Source organism: Antechinus flavipes, chromosome 5, assembly GCF_016432865.1.
Source record: "Antechinus flavipes isolate AdamAnt ecotype Samford, QLD, Australia chromosome 5, AdamAnt_v2, whole genome shotgun sequence".
Taxonomy (NCBI): Eukaryota; Metazoa; Chordata; class Mammalia; order Dasyuromorphia; family Dasyuridae; genus Antechinus; species Antechinus flavipes.
The window spans coordinates 145,965,893-145,984,013 of NC_067402.1; the positions used below are offsets into that span (position 1 = coordinate 145,965,893).

General features: G+C 33.1%; 1 protein-coding gene across 1 annotated transcript in view; it reads left to right on the forward strand.

The window, feature by feature from the left end:
* Positions 1 to 18,121, forward strand: part of RELN (reelin) — a 389,961-nt gene that overhangs the window by 63,185 nt on the left and 308,655 nt on the right. The window contains exons 3-4 of the mRNA XM_051963196.1: positions 1,773 to 1,805; positions 5,759 to 5,837. Coding sequence (XP_051819156.1) covers positions 1,773 to 1,805; positions 5,759 to 5,837 — 112 coding nt within the window. The remainder of the gene's footprint in view (positions 1 to 1,772; positions 1,806 to 5,758; positions 5,838 to 18,121) is intronic.

Below are 18,121 nucleotides of genomic sequence, written 5' to 3' on the forward strand. Positions count from 1 at the left end.
CTTTGTGACTTAATTCCTATAGGTTGGATTATCATCTCTAGCCCACACCTACAGTTCTCATCTCTCCTGTCCTCTAATTCTTCATTTCCAACTACTTCTTAGATATCTGTGCCACAATGCCTCAAGCTCAACATATCTAGAATTGAATTTATTATCGTTTTTTCCCTCCAAACCTAACTTTCCTCCTAATTTCCCTATTTTTCTATAGAGTACCAATGTTCTCCCATTCACCCAATATTTATTATATGCCTATTTTATGCCAAGTACAAAGCTAGATTTTGGAAATGCAAGGACAAGAAAGAAAGTCTCCACCTTCACAAAGCTGCATTCTATTAGGGAAGTGATGAAAAATGTTACCTACCCACCTCCTGAAAGAGATATGATGGATTCAGGGTATTGTTTGAGATATATCTTTTTTGAATATAGACAATGCAGGAATGAATTTTCTTGACTATATTTGTTAAGAGTGTTTTGGTTTCCTTTTTTGTCTGGAGAGCAAATAGTATGAAGAAAAATATATTTTTGTTAATTAAATTAAATGAAAATAAATATTCTATTGGAAAAAATTTTGAAGATAGTATAAATACATACTATATATAAACAAGATAATTTGGCAGATCTGAATAAACCAGCAACTGGTTTGATCAGAAAGACTTCATAGGAAAAGTGGTTTTTGAGATGGATTTTGAAGAAAACAAGAGATTCTAAGAGATAGAAGTAAGAGGAAATGAATTCTAGCCATAAAGGAAAGCCAATGATAAACTATAAATTACAGAATAGGTACTAATCTCCACTGATGAAGGTCTTTCTTTACTAAGAATTCTCTGCTTCAAATCACAATCCTATGCCTCTCTCTCCCCAGAATTTTGTATTTATCTATCTGTGGGCATGTCAAAACCCCCTCCCCAGTAGAATGTAAACTTTTTTAAGGTGAAGGACTATATTTTGTATTTCCAATGCCTAGAACATAGACTTCTATTAATAAATGCTTATTGATTGAGATTGGAAAAAAAATAAACAGATCCTAAAGTGCTGTGGGAATTCTGAGAAGAAAAAGATCAATGTGGAAATACTCATAAAAATTACAGATGCATAGTGGCTAACTAGTGTCTGAATCATTACATTCATCAAAAACAAACTAGGTTCAATGATGATGCTGTAAATGTTTTGTTTATTCATCTATACTCATAAAAATAAAGATGGGAAACTGTTTCTATGGGATACTTGCCACCAGTCTTTCTTTATTTAATTTCATTCATTTTAATTTCTCAGATCTTTGTAGTTTCATCCCCCTGGGTAGTTATTAATAATTTATTTCCCTTCACTATTTACCCCATAAGTAAAGGAGAACCCATTTATAGTACCAGCATTCAAGGATAGAACTAATAAATGTGTTATATAAGATGGTAATACATGATTTTAATATATTATTTTATTATGTATTGATATATTTGATATATAAAGCTTGTGTTTCAGAAGATTTCATCTGATCAAATATAGATTTGTTATGGTGAGCCATTTTATGTGCAGAGTCTGTTATTTTTATCATATGCCATTACTTTTAGATAAATTTAAAAATTAGAAAAATCATGTGTGCAAATATTTGGGGATACTTTATCACTGTCACTTAAATTTTCTTTAAAAGTTCTAGGAAATTTATTTATTAATAATTATCTAGATTGTTTTATTTTTTATGCTAAATACAAAATTAAGCTTTTCTTTTGCTAATCATTTTAACTATTAATTTTTTTTCTATTCTTTTCTTGTTTCAGCTCCAACAGAGGCCACTCTCCATCCACATCTTGGTAAGTATTTAAGAGCTAAGCATTGTTAACTTCATTACATATTTTATTCTATGAGATCCATTTCTAACTTTTGGCATTCTTTCTATACTCTCTTCTCTGAATTCCTATAGCACTCTGCCTATATTGTATAATCCCATAGCGGGTTGTATATTGTCTTAAATTGTTTTTCGTGTTGTAAGTCTTGCCTGCTGACTACATAGACTATCCCAACTAAAAGGCTCCATAATATGTCACTTAATTGTCTTTTCCTTAATTCTTTAGTCAAATAGAGCTCTTACCCAGGTTCTCTTTAGATAAAGAACCTTCCAGATTACAGGTAGCAATCAGGTGTTTGCTCAAGTTTCAGAAATTTTTGAAATAAGAAACATCATCTTAGCAGTGCTGGAAAATTACAAGATGCCAAAAAAAGAAAAAAAGAAAAAAGAGAAAATTATAAGATGCATGAATTTAGAGCTATGCAGTTAGATGGTATAATGGATTAAGCTCCATTACCTTGAGGTCAAATATGTTCTCAGAAACTTTTCAGCTGTGTGACTGGGCAAATCACTTAACCCTGTTTACTCACTTTCCTCATCTATAAAATAAGTTGGAGAAGCAAATGGCAAACCACTCCAGTATCTCTGCCAAGAAAATCCCAAACAGGGTCACAAAAAGTTAGACATAACTGAAATGGCTGAACAACAAAAAATTCATGTCATTCTTTGATTCCTGGTGAGCCCTGGATTAAGTGAATGAAATGGCAACTTTTATCAGTGTCTAAATTTGAAATTATTGGGGGTCCTTCATGTTAGAGACATGTATTCAAATAAGAATGAACTCTATTAAACAATTAATGTGGCTATATCTTCAAAAGAGAAGTGAAACATTTTTAAGGTACTCTTAGAGGTACCTTATTAAACAATTAAATCATCTCTTTTTAAAAAAAATCATAATCCTTTAGTACCAACATGGACTCTTTGCCCTTTTTAACACAGGGAAAAGTAGCAATATAAACTTTAACCACTGAATTTTGCAAAGTAACAAGCATTCTTTGTGAGCTAAAAATTTTATTTAGTGGTAGTTGTTTTCTGAATAACTTCCTACATTATCCTACTTAAGAGGAGATGAAAGCTATAGTCCTAATCTTCTCCTTAGGTAGCTACCACTATGGGACTTTCACATAGGTCAGTTATTTGCCTTTTAGGCTTTTGCTTTGAACCTTTGAGTCCAATTAATTTATTTTTTTCCTTTTTGAGAAATCTGCCTCTGGAAACACTACTTTTATGTATGCTATAGCTTTGGGGGGTTCTTTAATTTGGCAGACAAACTTAGAGGCTTGGAAGCCCTGCATTTTGGCAATAAGAAAAATATGGTGACCCTGAGAGGCCCAGCAACATCTTTTCTAGGTTGGATATTTGAGAGTGCTGAAGACTCTGGGTACTTCATTCAACTTATGTTATTGCTGAGAGACATGATTAATCCATTCCCATGTGCAGAATAAATCATTATTCACTGCCAGCATAAATCCCCATTCTACCTATTCCTGTACCTCCAAGCATTCATCTCAATACAGGCTGATTCACTGGTTGCCAATTACTTCATTATATGTTAACTTGCTGAAATGCCTAGAGTAAAAGCAAAGAGTATTTTGAGAAGTATATCCACAGTGAATTAACTATGGAAATATTGCCCATTGAGTTTAAGCTATACCTTCAGGTATTCAACAATAATTCCAAATTTCTAGTAACTCTATAGAGTTAGTTGTTAATTAGCAAATGTTTTATAGTATTCAAAAAATATTCTTTTGTTTTAATTCAAAGTTCAAAAGATTAGGGAAGTTTTGTTTAACAAAGACTTAGGCTCACAAACATCATGAGTAAAATAAAATAATTGTTAAAATGAATCATTTAAAAAAAAAACTATGAATACATATGTATACAAGAATAGAGGTATAACACTGAAGTCAAGAAGACCTTAGGGTCAGCATTTCCTTCTGACTTGTGGTTGCTGGATGAACATAGGCAAGTCATGACCCACCACTGCTCTGGGCCTTTCGCTAAGCTCATTCCCAAATGAGCTGTGGACCTGCATTGGTGGAGGGAGTTGTCCAGAAGGGAGATTTCATTAAATAATATATGCGTTGACCAGACCCACTGTCTCCTTTTATAAAAATAAGTCACTGGCCTATGACTTCCTTGTTAAGAGGAAGGCCCAAGTGAAGGAAAAAAAAAAAAACTATCCTGATCAATATATAATTGCCCTTCTCTGAAAGCTGAGTTTTGGAGAATTGCCTAGTGCACCAAGAAGGGAAGTGACTCTACATAGAACTAGTATTTTGTATTAAAGGTAGGGCTTGGAAGGAAAAAGTATGTGTGTATATATTTATGTGCATATACACACATGTATATATATATATTTGCTTCAGTTTCCTTGTTTATAAAATGGACTGGAGCAAAAAATATCAAATCCTTCCAGTATCTTTCCCAAGAAAATCTCAAGTGGGTTCATGAAGAGTCAGACATGACTGAAAAATGACTCAACTACACATATATATAGGCAATACATACACACAACTGCACATGTATACAATGCATATAAACATATATATGATATATGTACATATACAATATACTTATATATGTGTTTTCATATAATCTATATGTGATATTTGTCTGAATTCAAAAGAAAAGAATAAGTTATATTAATAAGTCAATGTTCTTTTTTGGTTTGGGTGTGAAAATAAAGAAGGGAAACTGTACTGAATAGTAAACCCAACCAGATTACTTATTTGAAATCAGACACAGACACACAGACACACACACACACACACACACATACACACACACATACATACACACACACACATACACACAAAAACCTACTAGTGACCTACATGACCTTTTTTACAAACCTTGGGAATTTGGGCATATAATAAGTTATGGTGATATTTAGTGTGATCCAAAATGGGAAAAGCTCCAACAACTCAGAAATAATGTAAAAGCCAGTGATAGCTGAAATCAGTATGTTTTTTCTATATTATATAGTGAGGCTTATTTTCACCAAATTGCATGCACAAATAAATTCATAGATATGTATATATACACATGTATGTAAATGCACATGCATTATACACATGAATTTAAATATACACATATTTCTATATACACAATATTTATGTAAGCATATTTTTTTCATATAATTCATTTTTTTTCCTGACAACTCACAAAGATCTATTATAGCAATAATGTTTTACCTTTTAAGAAGTCATACTTTTTGAGCCAACCTAATAACAATCACAGAGTGCAAGGAAGAAAATAAATGGAAATCAAAGGTGAACAGTAGAACCAGAATATAATGGTGGAAAGATCCCTGACTCAGGAATCTGAGATTCTAGATTCAAATTTTTTTTTGTTGACTACTACTTGTTTAACTTTGGGCAAATCATTTGGACCCTACTTGCTCATCAGTAAATTGAAGAATATAAAATGGACTAGACCTCCTCTGAGTTTCTTTGTAGCTGTAGATCTATGATTTTAGTTGGAAATGGGTAGTTTGAAGGACTAAACCTTCCTTTAAACAGTTTTGGGAATAAGTGCCTCCTGGTGTAAATTCCTGGAACTGCTAGTGTTGCCAAAGGTTTAGATATGCATTATGAGGGAATCAGTAACATTGACTTCTTCCTTCTCTTGACTTCAGTGAACTACTAATTAGGAAGGTGATTTTTCTCTAATATCTTAATTACAGTACATCCAGAGTGAATGAATCGAGAGACATCTGGGTTCCTGGGAACTCCTGGTTTAATGATTAGCACAAAATTAACCTATTGTTATTTCTATTGTTACATATTACCTTTTATTTGAATTAAAATATATTTAATTTTAACAATAGCAATAACATACTGTCAATTCTTCTTAGCAAAGTAGATTGATGTAGCATAACAGTTCTCAATATCACTCTATTTATCTCTTTTTTAGCTGAAATACATAGTGACAGTGTTATCTTGCGAGATGACTTTGACTCTTACCACCAGCTGGAACTGAATCCAAATATATGGTAAGTTACACAATTGTGATTTGTTTTGTTTTCCATTGAGAAAAATATTGAAGACTCTCTTAATTCAATTGAACAAATATGCCTCTGATGCAGGTCCTTTTTAAAAGTATCAATTCAAAATCCCATTCTTGTTCAGATTCAGTGAGAATTATGAAAGCCATAGAGTTTTGATAGAGTGTGTGATATTTTCTACATTAGCATTACTAAATATTTAACATCACTAAATATTCAGACCCAATTCGGATCATCATCATCTCATAGCTAGTATTTACATAGTGCTTTAAAGTTTAAAAAGTACTTTAAAATATTCCCATCAAGTCTTCACAAAAACCCTGAGATGGTAGGTTCTATTACTATTATTCATCATTTTATAGATGAAGAAGTGACTTGCTCAGGTATCATAGAGTTAAGAAGAGCTTGGGTAGGATTTGAACTCAGGCCTTTTTGGTCACTATACTACTTAGCTACCTTTAATAAAAATAGAGAAATTAGGAAGAGTAGAGAATTGGAGGAGAAAGATAATGAGTTCAATTTTGGATTATGTGTTTGATTGAAGATGTCAATAGGACATCTAGTTCAATATATCCAATAGGTAACTTAAGAGATAACAAATATAATTTAAAAATCAGTAGAATTTGTTTACCAGTGTCATTTTATTTTACTGTTGTCATCTGAAAGGATTTTGTTAATAAGTTGAAAAATTCCCATTGAAAAAAATTTTCTAAGAAAATCTTTTATTCATGCAGAAATCTATAATTCTCTTAAACTTTGATATTTTCTTTTATAGTCCGTTACACAGATATTATCATAGGATTTGTTCCTTTCAAGGTGTTTGTTTTAATAAGGGAAACTAATTTTGGTCAAGGCTTTTTTTTTTTGACAAATACAAATTGATTCCCATGTGATTCAAATTAAGTTGTTTTTTTTTAATCTATGAAGCACGAATGATTTTCTTTCATCTATGTTTATGACTAATTCTGATATATATTTCTTGAACAATATTATGGATTTTGTGCCTTTTTAGTTAAGCCATGACTTTTTTTTCCAAAAATTTTGGCCTATCCTCTTCTTTTCCCAACAAAACCTGTGATATTTGAAATTACACTTTTTTTTTATCTTTAGTATCATATGTAACTTTGTGATGCATTTTCAAATGACATATTATTTTTTCTTACTCACAACCTCTCTTTTCCATCTTTAACTTCACTATATAAACTGGCAAAACTCTTACTCTTTGAAAGATTATTTAGTTTGATGGATCTATGATGAGGCAAAGAACTATGCATGATGGGAAACTTGTTACTTCTCAGCCTAAGTATAAATAAATTTTTTTGCTAGTGTGGCTAATTCATTTAAATATGTCTAGTTTCCTCCTGAGCTAAATGAAGAGATAGAACCTTGGACCTGGACCCAGCAAACTCTACATTCAAATGCAGTCTAAGACACTAATTAGATATGTATATTTGGGAAGTCTCTTAACCAATACTACCTCAGTTTCTTCCTTTATTAAAAAAAAAAAAAAAAGGATAAGAATTGCATTGACCTCACAAGGTTGTTATGAGGATCAAATGAGATAATATTTGTAAAGTATCTTGTAAAGATGACATCTTTAGATGCAGAACAGAGGAAAAGAATACTAAGCCAGGGCAAAATTGTATAAAGGAAAAGAAAAAAGTAAATTATCCAAATTCTTTAATCAAGTCTTATTTTTGCTCATTTTGACTGTAAATATACAGTCTAGGATGGAATTAACATTGTAAAATTTTTAAGGTGAACAAAAATATTGCTCAGAGATGGGTATTATAACAAAGCACTTTCAGCAAAATATCATCCAATCTTTTTTGAACCAAAATGGATTTTCTCCTAAAACTTTAGCACCTTCTAATTTAAAAGAACCCAAGATGTCCTTCTCAGGAATCTTTTAAGAATCAACAAACATTTATTAAGTGCCTACTATGTGCCAGGCACTGTGCTATGCACTGGGGATACAAAAATAGGCAAAAGACATCCCTACCCTCAAGAGGTTTACAATTTTGGGGAGGATACAATGTACAAATATATATAAACATATATGTATACACACATATATATATGCACATACACATATAAAGCAAGCTATATATAAGATTAATAGGAAATAAAAGAACAAAAAGCCTTCGAATTACATAGGTAGGGAAGGCTTCCTTTAGAAAGTATGGTGGTGTTTGGGACTTAAAGGAAGCCTTAAAACCTGGAGAAAAAAGAGTAACAAAGTAGAGGGAATGTTCAACATGTTAAACTCTGCAGAGAGGTTAAAGAGAATGAGGTTTGAGGAAAAGGTGTGAGATTTAGCAACTAAGAGTAACTTTGGAAAGAGCATTTTTATGGAATGATGAAGTAGAAAGGCAGATTGTGTGTGGTTAAAAAGAAAGCGAGAGGAGAAAAAATGGCGCCAAGTATATAAATGATCTTTTTTGAGAAGTTTAGCTATTGAGAATTGAAGTACAGGATAATAATGGAAATCGAAGAATCAAGTGAGAGTTTTTTTTTTCCAAAATAGGGGAGATATGGACATGTTTTGAGACAGTAGGAAATGAGCCACCAGAGAGGAAGAGACAGAAAATAAATTAAAGCATGGGAATGACAGAGGGGGCAATCTGTTGGAGGAGACAGATGGAATGGGTTCACTTGAACAAGTCAAATTAAGGAGTCAAGGGTATTTCATCATGTGAAACAGCAGCATTGAAGGAAAAGGAGAGAAGAAGCACCTGAATGAAAGGAGATGAGGAAGGGGAAATTTTCTTCTGTAAAATATGAGGCAAGTTAGAAGCTAAAGTAGGGATAAGGGAACACCATATGCATTTGAGGAGGGATGAAAAGGTTTGAAGAGCCACTATGGAAAGTAGAATAAGTTGATAAAGGAGGCATAATAGTATTGCCTGGTGACAGTGAAGACTCAGTAATATAAATTTGTAGTGGACTTAGTCCAAGAGGTTGCATGATTTTCTCCACCTTCATTTATGCCCATGTGTAGAAACTATTTTAGCTTGGTTCATTCTACCACTTAGAGATTTTAATCCATTAATAATATGTGTGATTTTCCTTCCCTGCCCCAAAACGTACAATAAAAAATTTCCTTCCTTTGGATTACAGAGTAATTTAGAAGTGGAATGTAGAAAGACCCATACTATACAAAAAAAGTTTTGATATTTTAATGGCCAAATAATCATATCTTTATTAAATTATTCTATGGAAGAGAAAATATGATATTAAAATGTATCTTTCTGGAAGAACAAATCAAGAAACTAGCATTATGTCTACAAGTTGCCAAAAAGATCTGCTTATTTATTTCTCAGTTCAACTATATTGCACATTACATCATCTCTTATTTACATAATATGTTTATAAAAGTTAATTTCCTTAGTCTTCAGAACTTACAGGATCCAAACAAAGTCTTATGTATGTATGTAATAGATTATTTTTTTCCCTGAGGCAATTGGGGTTAAGTGACTTGTCCAGGGTCACACACAGCTAGGAAGTGTTAAGTATCTAAGACCATATTTGAACTCAGGTCCTTCTGACTTCAGGACTGGTGTTCTATCCACTGTGCCACCTAGCTGGCCCATGTAATAGATTTTTAGTAAATATTTATTGATGACTGTTTAAGGCTTTCTACTATATTAAAACTGTTTTCTTTCAATTACTAAACACAAGAAATGTTACAAATTTTAAAAACATGCCTGTCCTAATTCTTCCCTCAAATTCCCTCCTCCCCTCCCCTTTTCATCCCTTTTCCCCTTTCCTTCTTTCATCTCCGTTTCCTTTACTTCTTTTGACCAAATAAGCAACTTTCTTTAGTATTGACTATAAATAGAGATTCCAATCTTGACTCTAGCTGTTGTTTTCACTCAACCAAATGTGCCATTGGACAAAAGCTGTAGTAAGAAAAGAGAAGAAGGAGTAAGTTATGTGCTGGGCTTTGTGTTGAGCACTTTACAAATATTACCTCACTTCATTATCACAACAAGCTTCAGAAGTAGGTGTTATTATTATCCCTATTTTACAGTTGAGAACACTGTGGCAGATAGCAGTTAAGTGACCTGCTCATAATCACATTAGTGCCTGAGGTTTTGTTTGAGCTCAGCTCATTCTGACTCTAAGCTCAACATCTTGGCTACTGCAGAGGATATATGTGGATCTTCACAAATCTCTTACTACCCTTGGAAATTTTCTTCTCATCTTTCCTGGCTTTCTCCTAATGAAGGAGCATTTATTAAGACTTAGTGTCTCTCAGTGATAAGCCACTCTTGCCCTTCAGTATTATTACAGTTATATTGTGGCAACCAAAGAATAATAGATAGGAAGATGAAAACCTGAGATGTCTCTACTCAATTCAATTCACATGAGTTCAATTCAACAAATATTTACACTATTACATCATATGAGGTATTGCTCTCAGTTCTGGAATTTCAGAAATGGTACTTCTTTTTTATTGGCACCCATGTTTCATTGATACTCAGTAATATTGATTTTTGAAATATGCTTAATTAAGTCCAAAATCCCAATACTAAAATAGTTTAAAAATCCATGATGTAGCTCCAGCAGTTTGACAAAGGTGAAATCATTGGATCATAGTCTTTAAGCAACTAAAGTTCTCACAGGTCATCTACCTCAAACTTTTCATTTTCCCATATGAAGAAACTCGGGCTCAGAGACATTGACTGGCTGAAGTTCACAAAGATAGAAAAAAAAAAAAAAACAGAACCTGAATTTGAACCAGGGATTCTGATGTAAATTAATTGTTCTTTCCACTAAATGGAAGACTGATCCCTTCAGCATGGCATATAGAGAACAGAGTTCATCAAGGTTTCTTAACTTTCTTGTGTGTGTCATGGGCCCCATTGGCAGTCCAATGAAACTTACTGATCCATTCTCAAAATAATATTTTTAAATTTGTAAAAATAATATGCCTAAGATTACAGAGGAAATCAAAAGTTAGTGAAATATAAAATTTCTATGTAGTTTTTTCCTCATCCAAGTTCAATGATCTCATGGAATTTGTCCACTGGATTTCTGTCTTAGATTACAAACCTGATGATACATAATGATATTGACAAGGGGTAGGAAGTAAATTAATTTTTTATGCAAAAAATGAAACAGAAAAGCCTTTATTCTCCAGGCATCTCTGAAGTCAAGATAAAAATTTGCTTTGTTTAAACAACCAAAATGTTTATCCCCCTTAATGCTTACTGTACGAGGATCACAGAAGGCATCCGGAACTATAATATTACTAGAGTAGGATGTTCTAGTAGGAAACAAGGGACTGTTGGAAAAATAAGATGACAAACAGTGACTAGATAACAACAGATGTTTCCCCTCCAGCACAATAATAGAATGATAATAACAGAGAGGTAGCATTCAGGAGAGAGCAAAGAAGAACAGTGGCAACCTCTCAGAAAGTAGTTCTAGATGGATGTGATGTGATGCCAGTAGGGACATGATACATCAAAAATGAAGACAAAGATGAAGACATCTCATGTACTGGCGGTAAATGAAGACTTCAATCAATCTGCTTAAGGGACAGAATATCAGGAGGATAAAAATCATTGCAAGTATTGCCTAGGATAAAGGAAATTAGCATAACTGCTCAAATCAAGGAGAGAACCTCTAATAAAGATTGGAATATTACCATTTCTGTATGTAAAGGTAATAATTATAGGGTCAGAGAAATATAAATAGAGGACTGTGCTATCAGCACCATTTGAACAATTAAATCCATGGAAGCAATTAACTTAAAAGAGCAATATGATTAGGATTCTGACTTATAGTACTCTGTGACTATAAGAGGGGAAAAGAGAGAAGGATTTAGTTTAGCATCATTCAATAGAATGGGAGCATTTTAAAAAAATCTTTGATAATATTCCACCCTCCCTGACTTTCTTATTTCTGATACAGGTCCACCATTCTCTCAAAGACCCATCCTCAAAACCTCATTCACCTTCAATTCTTTGATGTCCTTCACTTTTGACATACATTCAGTGGTTGAGCCTTGTTTCTACCTCTTGATATCTCCAATATTCCTTACCTTTTTCTCCTCTCATGCTGTTCTTCCATCCTGATTCAAGTCTTCATCACTTCTTATCTGGATTGCTATGATAGTGACCCTCTGTTTCTTCCTGCCTCAATGCTTACTATTCTATCCTTCAGAATATTTCCAAAGATATGTCCACATATACAGATCTGATAACTTAATTTTCCTTCCCAAAAACTGAAGTGACTTTTCATTGCTTACAAACCACAGATGAGTTATCCTGGTATTCAAAGATGGCCACAATCAAAGATGGCCTAGCCATCTTTTCCATACTTAGGGTACACCTTTTCAAGCACTCTCTAGCCAATCACATTAGACAATTGACAATTCCTAGATCTCTTTCTGCCTTTTTCTATCTCCACATATATATGTACCCTAAACATATCCCCACCTATTGAAATCCTTTTTTCATGAAAGACTCTGATTATTTATTATTATTAAGAAATGATTATTTCTTCTTCTAAGCTTTCCTGGCTCTCTGTTTGACATTTGTATTTTTCACATGCTAAATTGTATCTTAATTATCTGTGAACCTTTTTATTTCCTGACTATATTATAAATTCAAGACATAATTTTATGAATAGGGTCTCCACAACAATCAAAGCCTAGTTCTTTACAGATTGTAGACAAAATAAATGTGATTTCGGTCTTCCCCATGCTTCCTAAGGGAAAAAAGGACAGATAAAATGGCCATAACTACTTAACAAATATTATTATTGGTAGAAGCAAACAATTAGCTTTTATATAATGATTTAAGCTTTACAAAGTGCTTTTCAAATATTATTTCATCTAATTCACAAACAAGTGGGAGCAAAGTGCTCTTGTGCCCATTTTACAGATGCAGAAACAGTGACAAACAAAAGTTCAATAACTCAGTAATGTAGTAAGTGTCTGAAAAATTAATTGGAACTCATGTCTTCTTAGTTCAGGACAGATGGGTGGTACAGTGACTAGAGTGCTGGATCTGGAGTCTGGTAAATCTTAGTTCAAATCCAGGCCTCTGACAAGTTCTAGCTGGGTGATCCTGGGGAAGTCCTTTAACATTGTCTCAGTTCCTCATGTTTAAAAAGAGAGATAAACTAAAGAAGGAAATGGCAAAGTATTCCTATATCTTTGCCAAAAACAAATAAACAAACAACAACACAAAAACACAAAGCAAACAAACAAATAAACAAAGCAACAAAAGACTATTCATAGAGTCATGTAGAGTCAGATATGACTGAACAACTAAACAATAGTAATAACTTCCTAATTCCTGGCCTTGTAATATATTTACTAAGCCACATCATTTAGCCTCATCATTTAGTAAGTTCCTACTACGTGCATGGCACTGATGCTATGATCCAGCTATACAAAGAAAAATGTTCCTTCTGTTTAGCAGACTATCATTTTAAAGGGAATTCGATTCTAAATTAGAATGCTTTTGTATATAAAAGAGGTCAATGCAATTAAAGGACCTAATAGGTATTGTTTTTTGGTGGCTCTAAGGTTCACAGTGAACTATGGTGTTACACAAGAGAAAAATAACAACAAATGTGGCAGCATCTCAACCACAAGAAATTTGAATGTGAGAATGGAAGTGGAAATCAAATGTACAGGCAATCAAAACTAAAGCAGATTAGGAACATTATTAGGAAAGAAATGTTAAAAAAAATCCTTCACTGACTATCTAATAACTGAAAGGTGGAGAAGAATTGAGAGCCAGCACTCTCACTCACACAAACAGAAAATATACAAGAAATGGTCTGTTTCATGGTTTGAAATAATTCATTATCTCTAATGCCTTAAAAATATTATCATCATCACTATATTTTTGAAGAACTACCAGCTAGAAACATATTAAATATATGCTTATACTTTATACTGCCAGATAATAATTTATTGCATAGATTATTGATTAATTTCATTGAATTCAATGCTGGCCAGTTCCAGATACAAGATATCATGAGTAGATTGAGTGCCATTCTCAGGCATAGTGACAAATTTCATTTTTCTCATGCTCAGGAAAGAATGATGATTAGATAATGCATAATTGTCAGTGTGTTTCCAGTTGATTAACTTGTCTGGGCAGCAGATCTGACCAAAGGCTGAGTGACTTCATTTTGACCCAAGAAGAGCAATGATCATTGTCAAAGGCATTACTCTTGAAAAACAGCCTTTCAGCTGTTTATTTATTGTTTGTCATTGGTGTGATGTCACTGTAAACTATTCATAAATCTTCAGTTTGTGCAGAGTTCAAACGAATATAATTTCCCCATTAATCCTCCTCCTCTTTTTCCTCTTTCCTGCCTGCTAAAAGCCATGTATATGAATCACTCCAATTATTACATGTGTGGGCTCACAGACTTTAGTGACATTTAAATTTCAAATTCTCCATTGTATTTCAGAGATTCCTCTATGTCTGCTGAATAGTATGGCAGCAAAGTCTTCCCCAACTTATTTTCCTACCTGACAATTTGGAAAGGATGTATTAACCTTCTAACTGTAGCTTTTAAAATTTAATTCTTTCCAAAACATATGCATATCCCACATGATTTTTGATACAGAACAAAGAACAAATATCAAAATAATCATGCAGAAACAAAGAACTGCATTCAAAACAATGAAATTTCCACCTTTCAGGAGAATTGTTACAATAAAATAAAAAAGCTCATTTAGAAGCATGTTAATATTTATAGTTTGAGTCTTATTTTGTTGGTGAACAAGAACACTGTCAGTTATTGAGTATTTCCTTGTTTCATCTAAACTAAAAATTTGTGTATTAAGTAGATTGTGATAAATAATCAGTAAGACATAATATTTTCAAAGAAACTTGGGACTGCTGCATGGTTATTTCAGTCTAACACAGGGCTTCTTAAGCTTTTCCCACTTATGACTTTTTACCCAAGAAATTTGTACATAACTCTAGATATATAGGTATATAAAATAAGTATACAAATCAAACACTTACTGATAACAATTCTTAATTTCACAACCCCTACATTCAGTTATGAGATCCCATATGTGGTCACAAGCTATACTTAAAAAGTTTTGGTCTAACATTTTATCTCCTGATACTGGTTGTGACTTGCTACTTGTAATATATTGTTTTCATTATTAAAGCAGATTTCTGACCCTTGAAATTAAAAACCTAAAATTGTCTAAAGCAATTCAGATAGAGATCTGAACTTCACATACAGCTATAAACTTCTGATAACAAAAGCAATAGTATGATTATAATATTGCTTAGAAATGAGTTTTGTTATTTTCGTTTTTGCATATTTTAAACACACTAAATAATTGGGTACCAAGTACATGTTGTAACAAAAAAAAAAGGTTACACCAGGAGTCAAAGAAACCTGCCATAAAATACTGCAAAATATCTCTGTCTGCAGCAAATAGAATACTTTTCTGACTCATATAGTAATCGGTCGTGTCCTTATGTTCTTTTCATGGTAAAAATAAAAAATACAAATAGAGAAAGTTTTCCTAGACTAAGATATGATTAGTATCAGATTCTTTGGAATCTCTTTGAAGGCTTCTAATCTAAAGACCAGATTAAGATTCCTTCTTAAAAGATTGAAAAGACAATTTAACTAGAAGTTATTTTAAAATTAGTTTTTACAACAGCCCTATTCTCTATAGAAAATTTAATTTAAACAAACTCAATCTTCAGAAGAAAGTGGAAGAAACCAACTGTAAAAGAAAGAAGATAAATTATTGGAAGCAACAACAAGGCTGAAGAAAATTCTATTACAAGTTACCTGACACACTAAGCTAGCATCCTTTGTACTTAATGCTAAATTCCATAAGGTTAGAGTTAAGTATCCATCTATTTGCAATCTTCTCAGAGTATCATATGCCTTTAAATGCTCAACTCATGAAGATTAATTTGTTAGAAAAAAATCATTTGAAAAAAGTGATGAGGTCTCATAATAATTCACAATGTTAAAAAATGAAATAAAATGAAGGTGTACGTCAAACAGACACAATCCTAGATTTTGTTGATTTGGTTACCTACTCTTCTGATAGAGATTATACCACCTCTAGATCTTTTTCTCTTATAAAAATCTACTTATTGCTCTTTTAGTATTTCAAGTGTACTGGTGTACTATTTGGTCTTTCCATCTATTCTCATTCTCTCATTCTCTCTCTCTCTCTCTCTCCCCCTCCCTCTCTCCTTCTCTCCCTTTCTCCCCTTCCCTCCCACCCCTTCCTCCTTCCTCCTTCCCTCTTCCCCCTTCCTCTCCTTCTCCCTCTCCTTTCTTTCCTCTCTCTCTCTCTCACCATCCAATCTCATTTTCTAATTATATACATATATATATAAAATGGATTTTAAAGCCCTTCTTAAACACAAGTCATTATGGGTAACATGGTCTATTTCTTCTCATTTTACATCATTCCTTTGCTCTTTTATTAGATCATTTGTGATGTTAACTCTTTTAAGATTATGGTATTTGAGGGTTTGTAGTCTTAGATTATATCTAGGAAGATACTAGTGTTAAGGAGCTATATTTTAATAACTTCTCTCCGTTTTAATATTCAGCAACAAATATTGTCATATAAGTGGCAATCATATTCATCATGGCCATGTGCAAAGGCTAGATGTAGTCATTAAAGAGGAAAAAACATGTTAATCAGAAGAATCAATATGAAAATTTTAAGATAGTGTCTAAAATTAGTCTAAGGAAATGGTAGTTCTTGTTTTGTTTTGTTAATCAGTAAACTATCATTCATTAAACATCTACATGTGCCGGCAGTGTGCTAAGCCCTGAGGATACAAAGGGGAAAAAAACTTCCACAGACTCGTAATCTAATAAGTGAGAGAGCATGCAAACAACAATTTACAAATACAGTGTAAATTGGGCATCTTATCAGATGGAAAGCACTAAGATTAAGGAGGGCTGGGAAAGGCTTCTTGCACAAAGTGAGACTTTAGGTAAGACTTAAAGAAAGTCAGTGGAGCTATGAAGTAGGGATGAGGGAAAGCATTCCAGAAATGGGAGACTTCCAGTGAAAGGGCATGGAATTGAGAATTGGATTGCCTTAGCAGTTAGGTTGCTCAGTGCATCCAAATCCATCTTCACTGTGTGATCTTAGGCAACTTGCTTAACCTCTGTCTGCCTCAGTTTCCTCCTCTGAAAAAATGAATATAGTAAGGGTATTTACCTCTAAGTGTTGCTATGAGAATAAAGTACTTCGCAAATCTTCAACAGTAATATAAATGCTAGATATTTTTTACTTGTGCACAGAAGAGCAAGAGGTCCGATCACAAAATATCTTTAATAGAATATAGTATAAGAACAATGAAAAGATAGGAAGGGATCAAGTAATGAAAGATTTTAAAAGTCAAACAGAAGAATAATTTATGTATTATCCTGAACTTAATATTTAACAAACTCGACTTTATTTAGTGGAGGAGGGAATAATATGGTCATACTTTAATTATTAAGAAGATGAATTTGACATCTGAAAGGAGGACTGAGAGAGAAACTTGTAACAGGGAGACCAATCAGCAAGTTACTATATGGCAAATAGTTCAGGTGTGAGAAGAGAGCCCTTACCAGAATAGTGCTAAGTGTCAGAAGAAAGAAAGAGATGTATATAAGATATGTTAAGAAGGTAGAATCAAAAAACTTTGATGACATATTGGATATGGGAGTGAGAGAGTGTGAGAAATTGAGGATGACACAGGTTAAAAATCTGGGTAGCTGGTAGGGTGGTGATGCCTCTAACAGTTTGCTAGAAAACCTGGGAAGGGGGATAGGATTTAGGTGGAAAGATGATGAGTTCAGTTTAAGATTTCTATGGGATGTTCCAGGTACAAAATAGGCAGTTGCAGGAACCCCTTTCTAGAGGGATTAGGGCTGAATGAGTAAGTCTAAGAATCCTTTAGATAGAAATAATTTCATTATTTACTTATTTTTAACATAAAAATTTGAGTTCCAAATTCATTCCCTCTCTCCAGCTTCTTCCCCATCACTAAGAATCGAAGCAATATGATATCAATTATTTGTGTGAAGTCATGCAAAACATATTTCCATGTGAGTCTAGATAGAGATAATAATTGAAACCATGGGAGCAAGAGATCACCAAATGAAAATGTATGCAAGGAGAAGACAGGGCACAGAGGGGACCGCCATGTTTATTGGCATAACTTAAATGAAGGTCCAATAAAGAAAACAGAGGAGGGTTTAAGCCAAAAGGAGGAAAATCTAGTGAGAAGAAAATACCA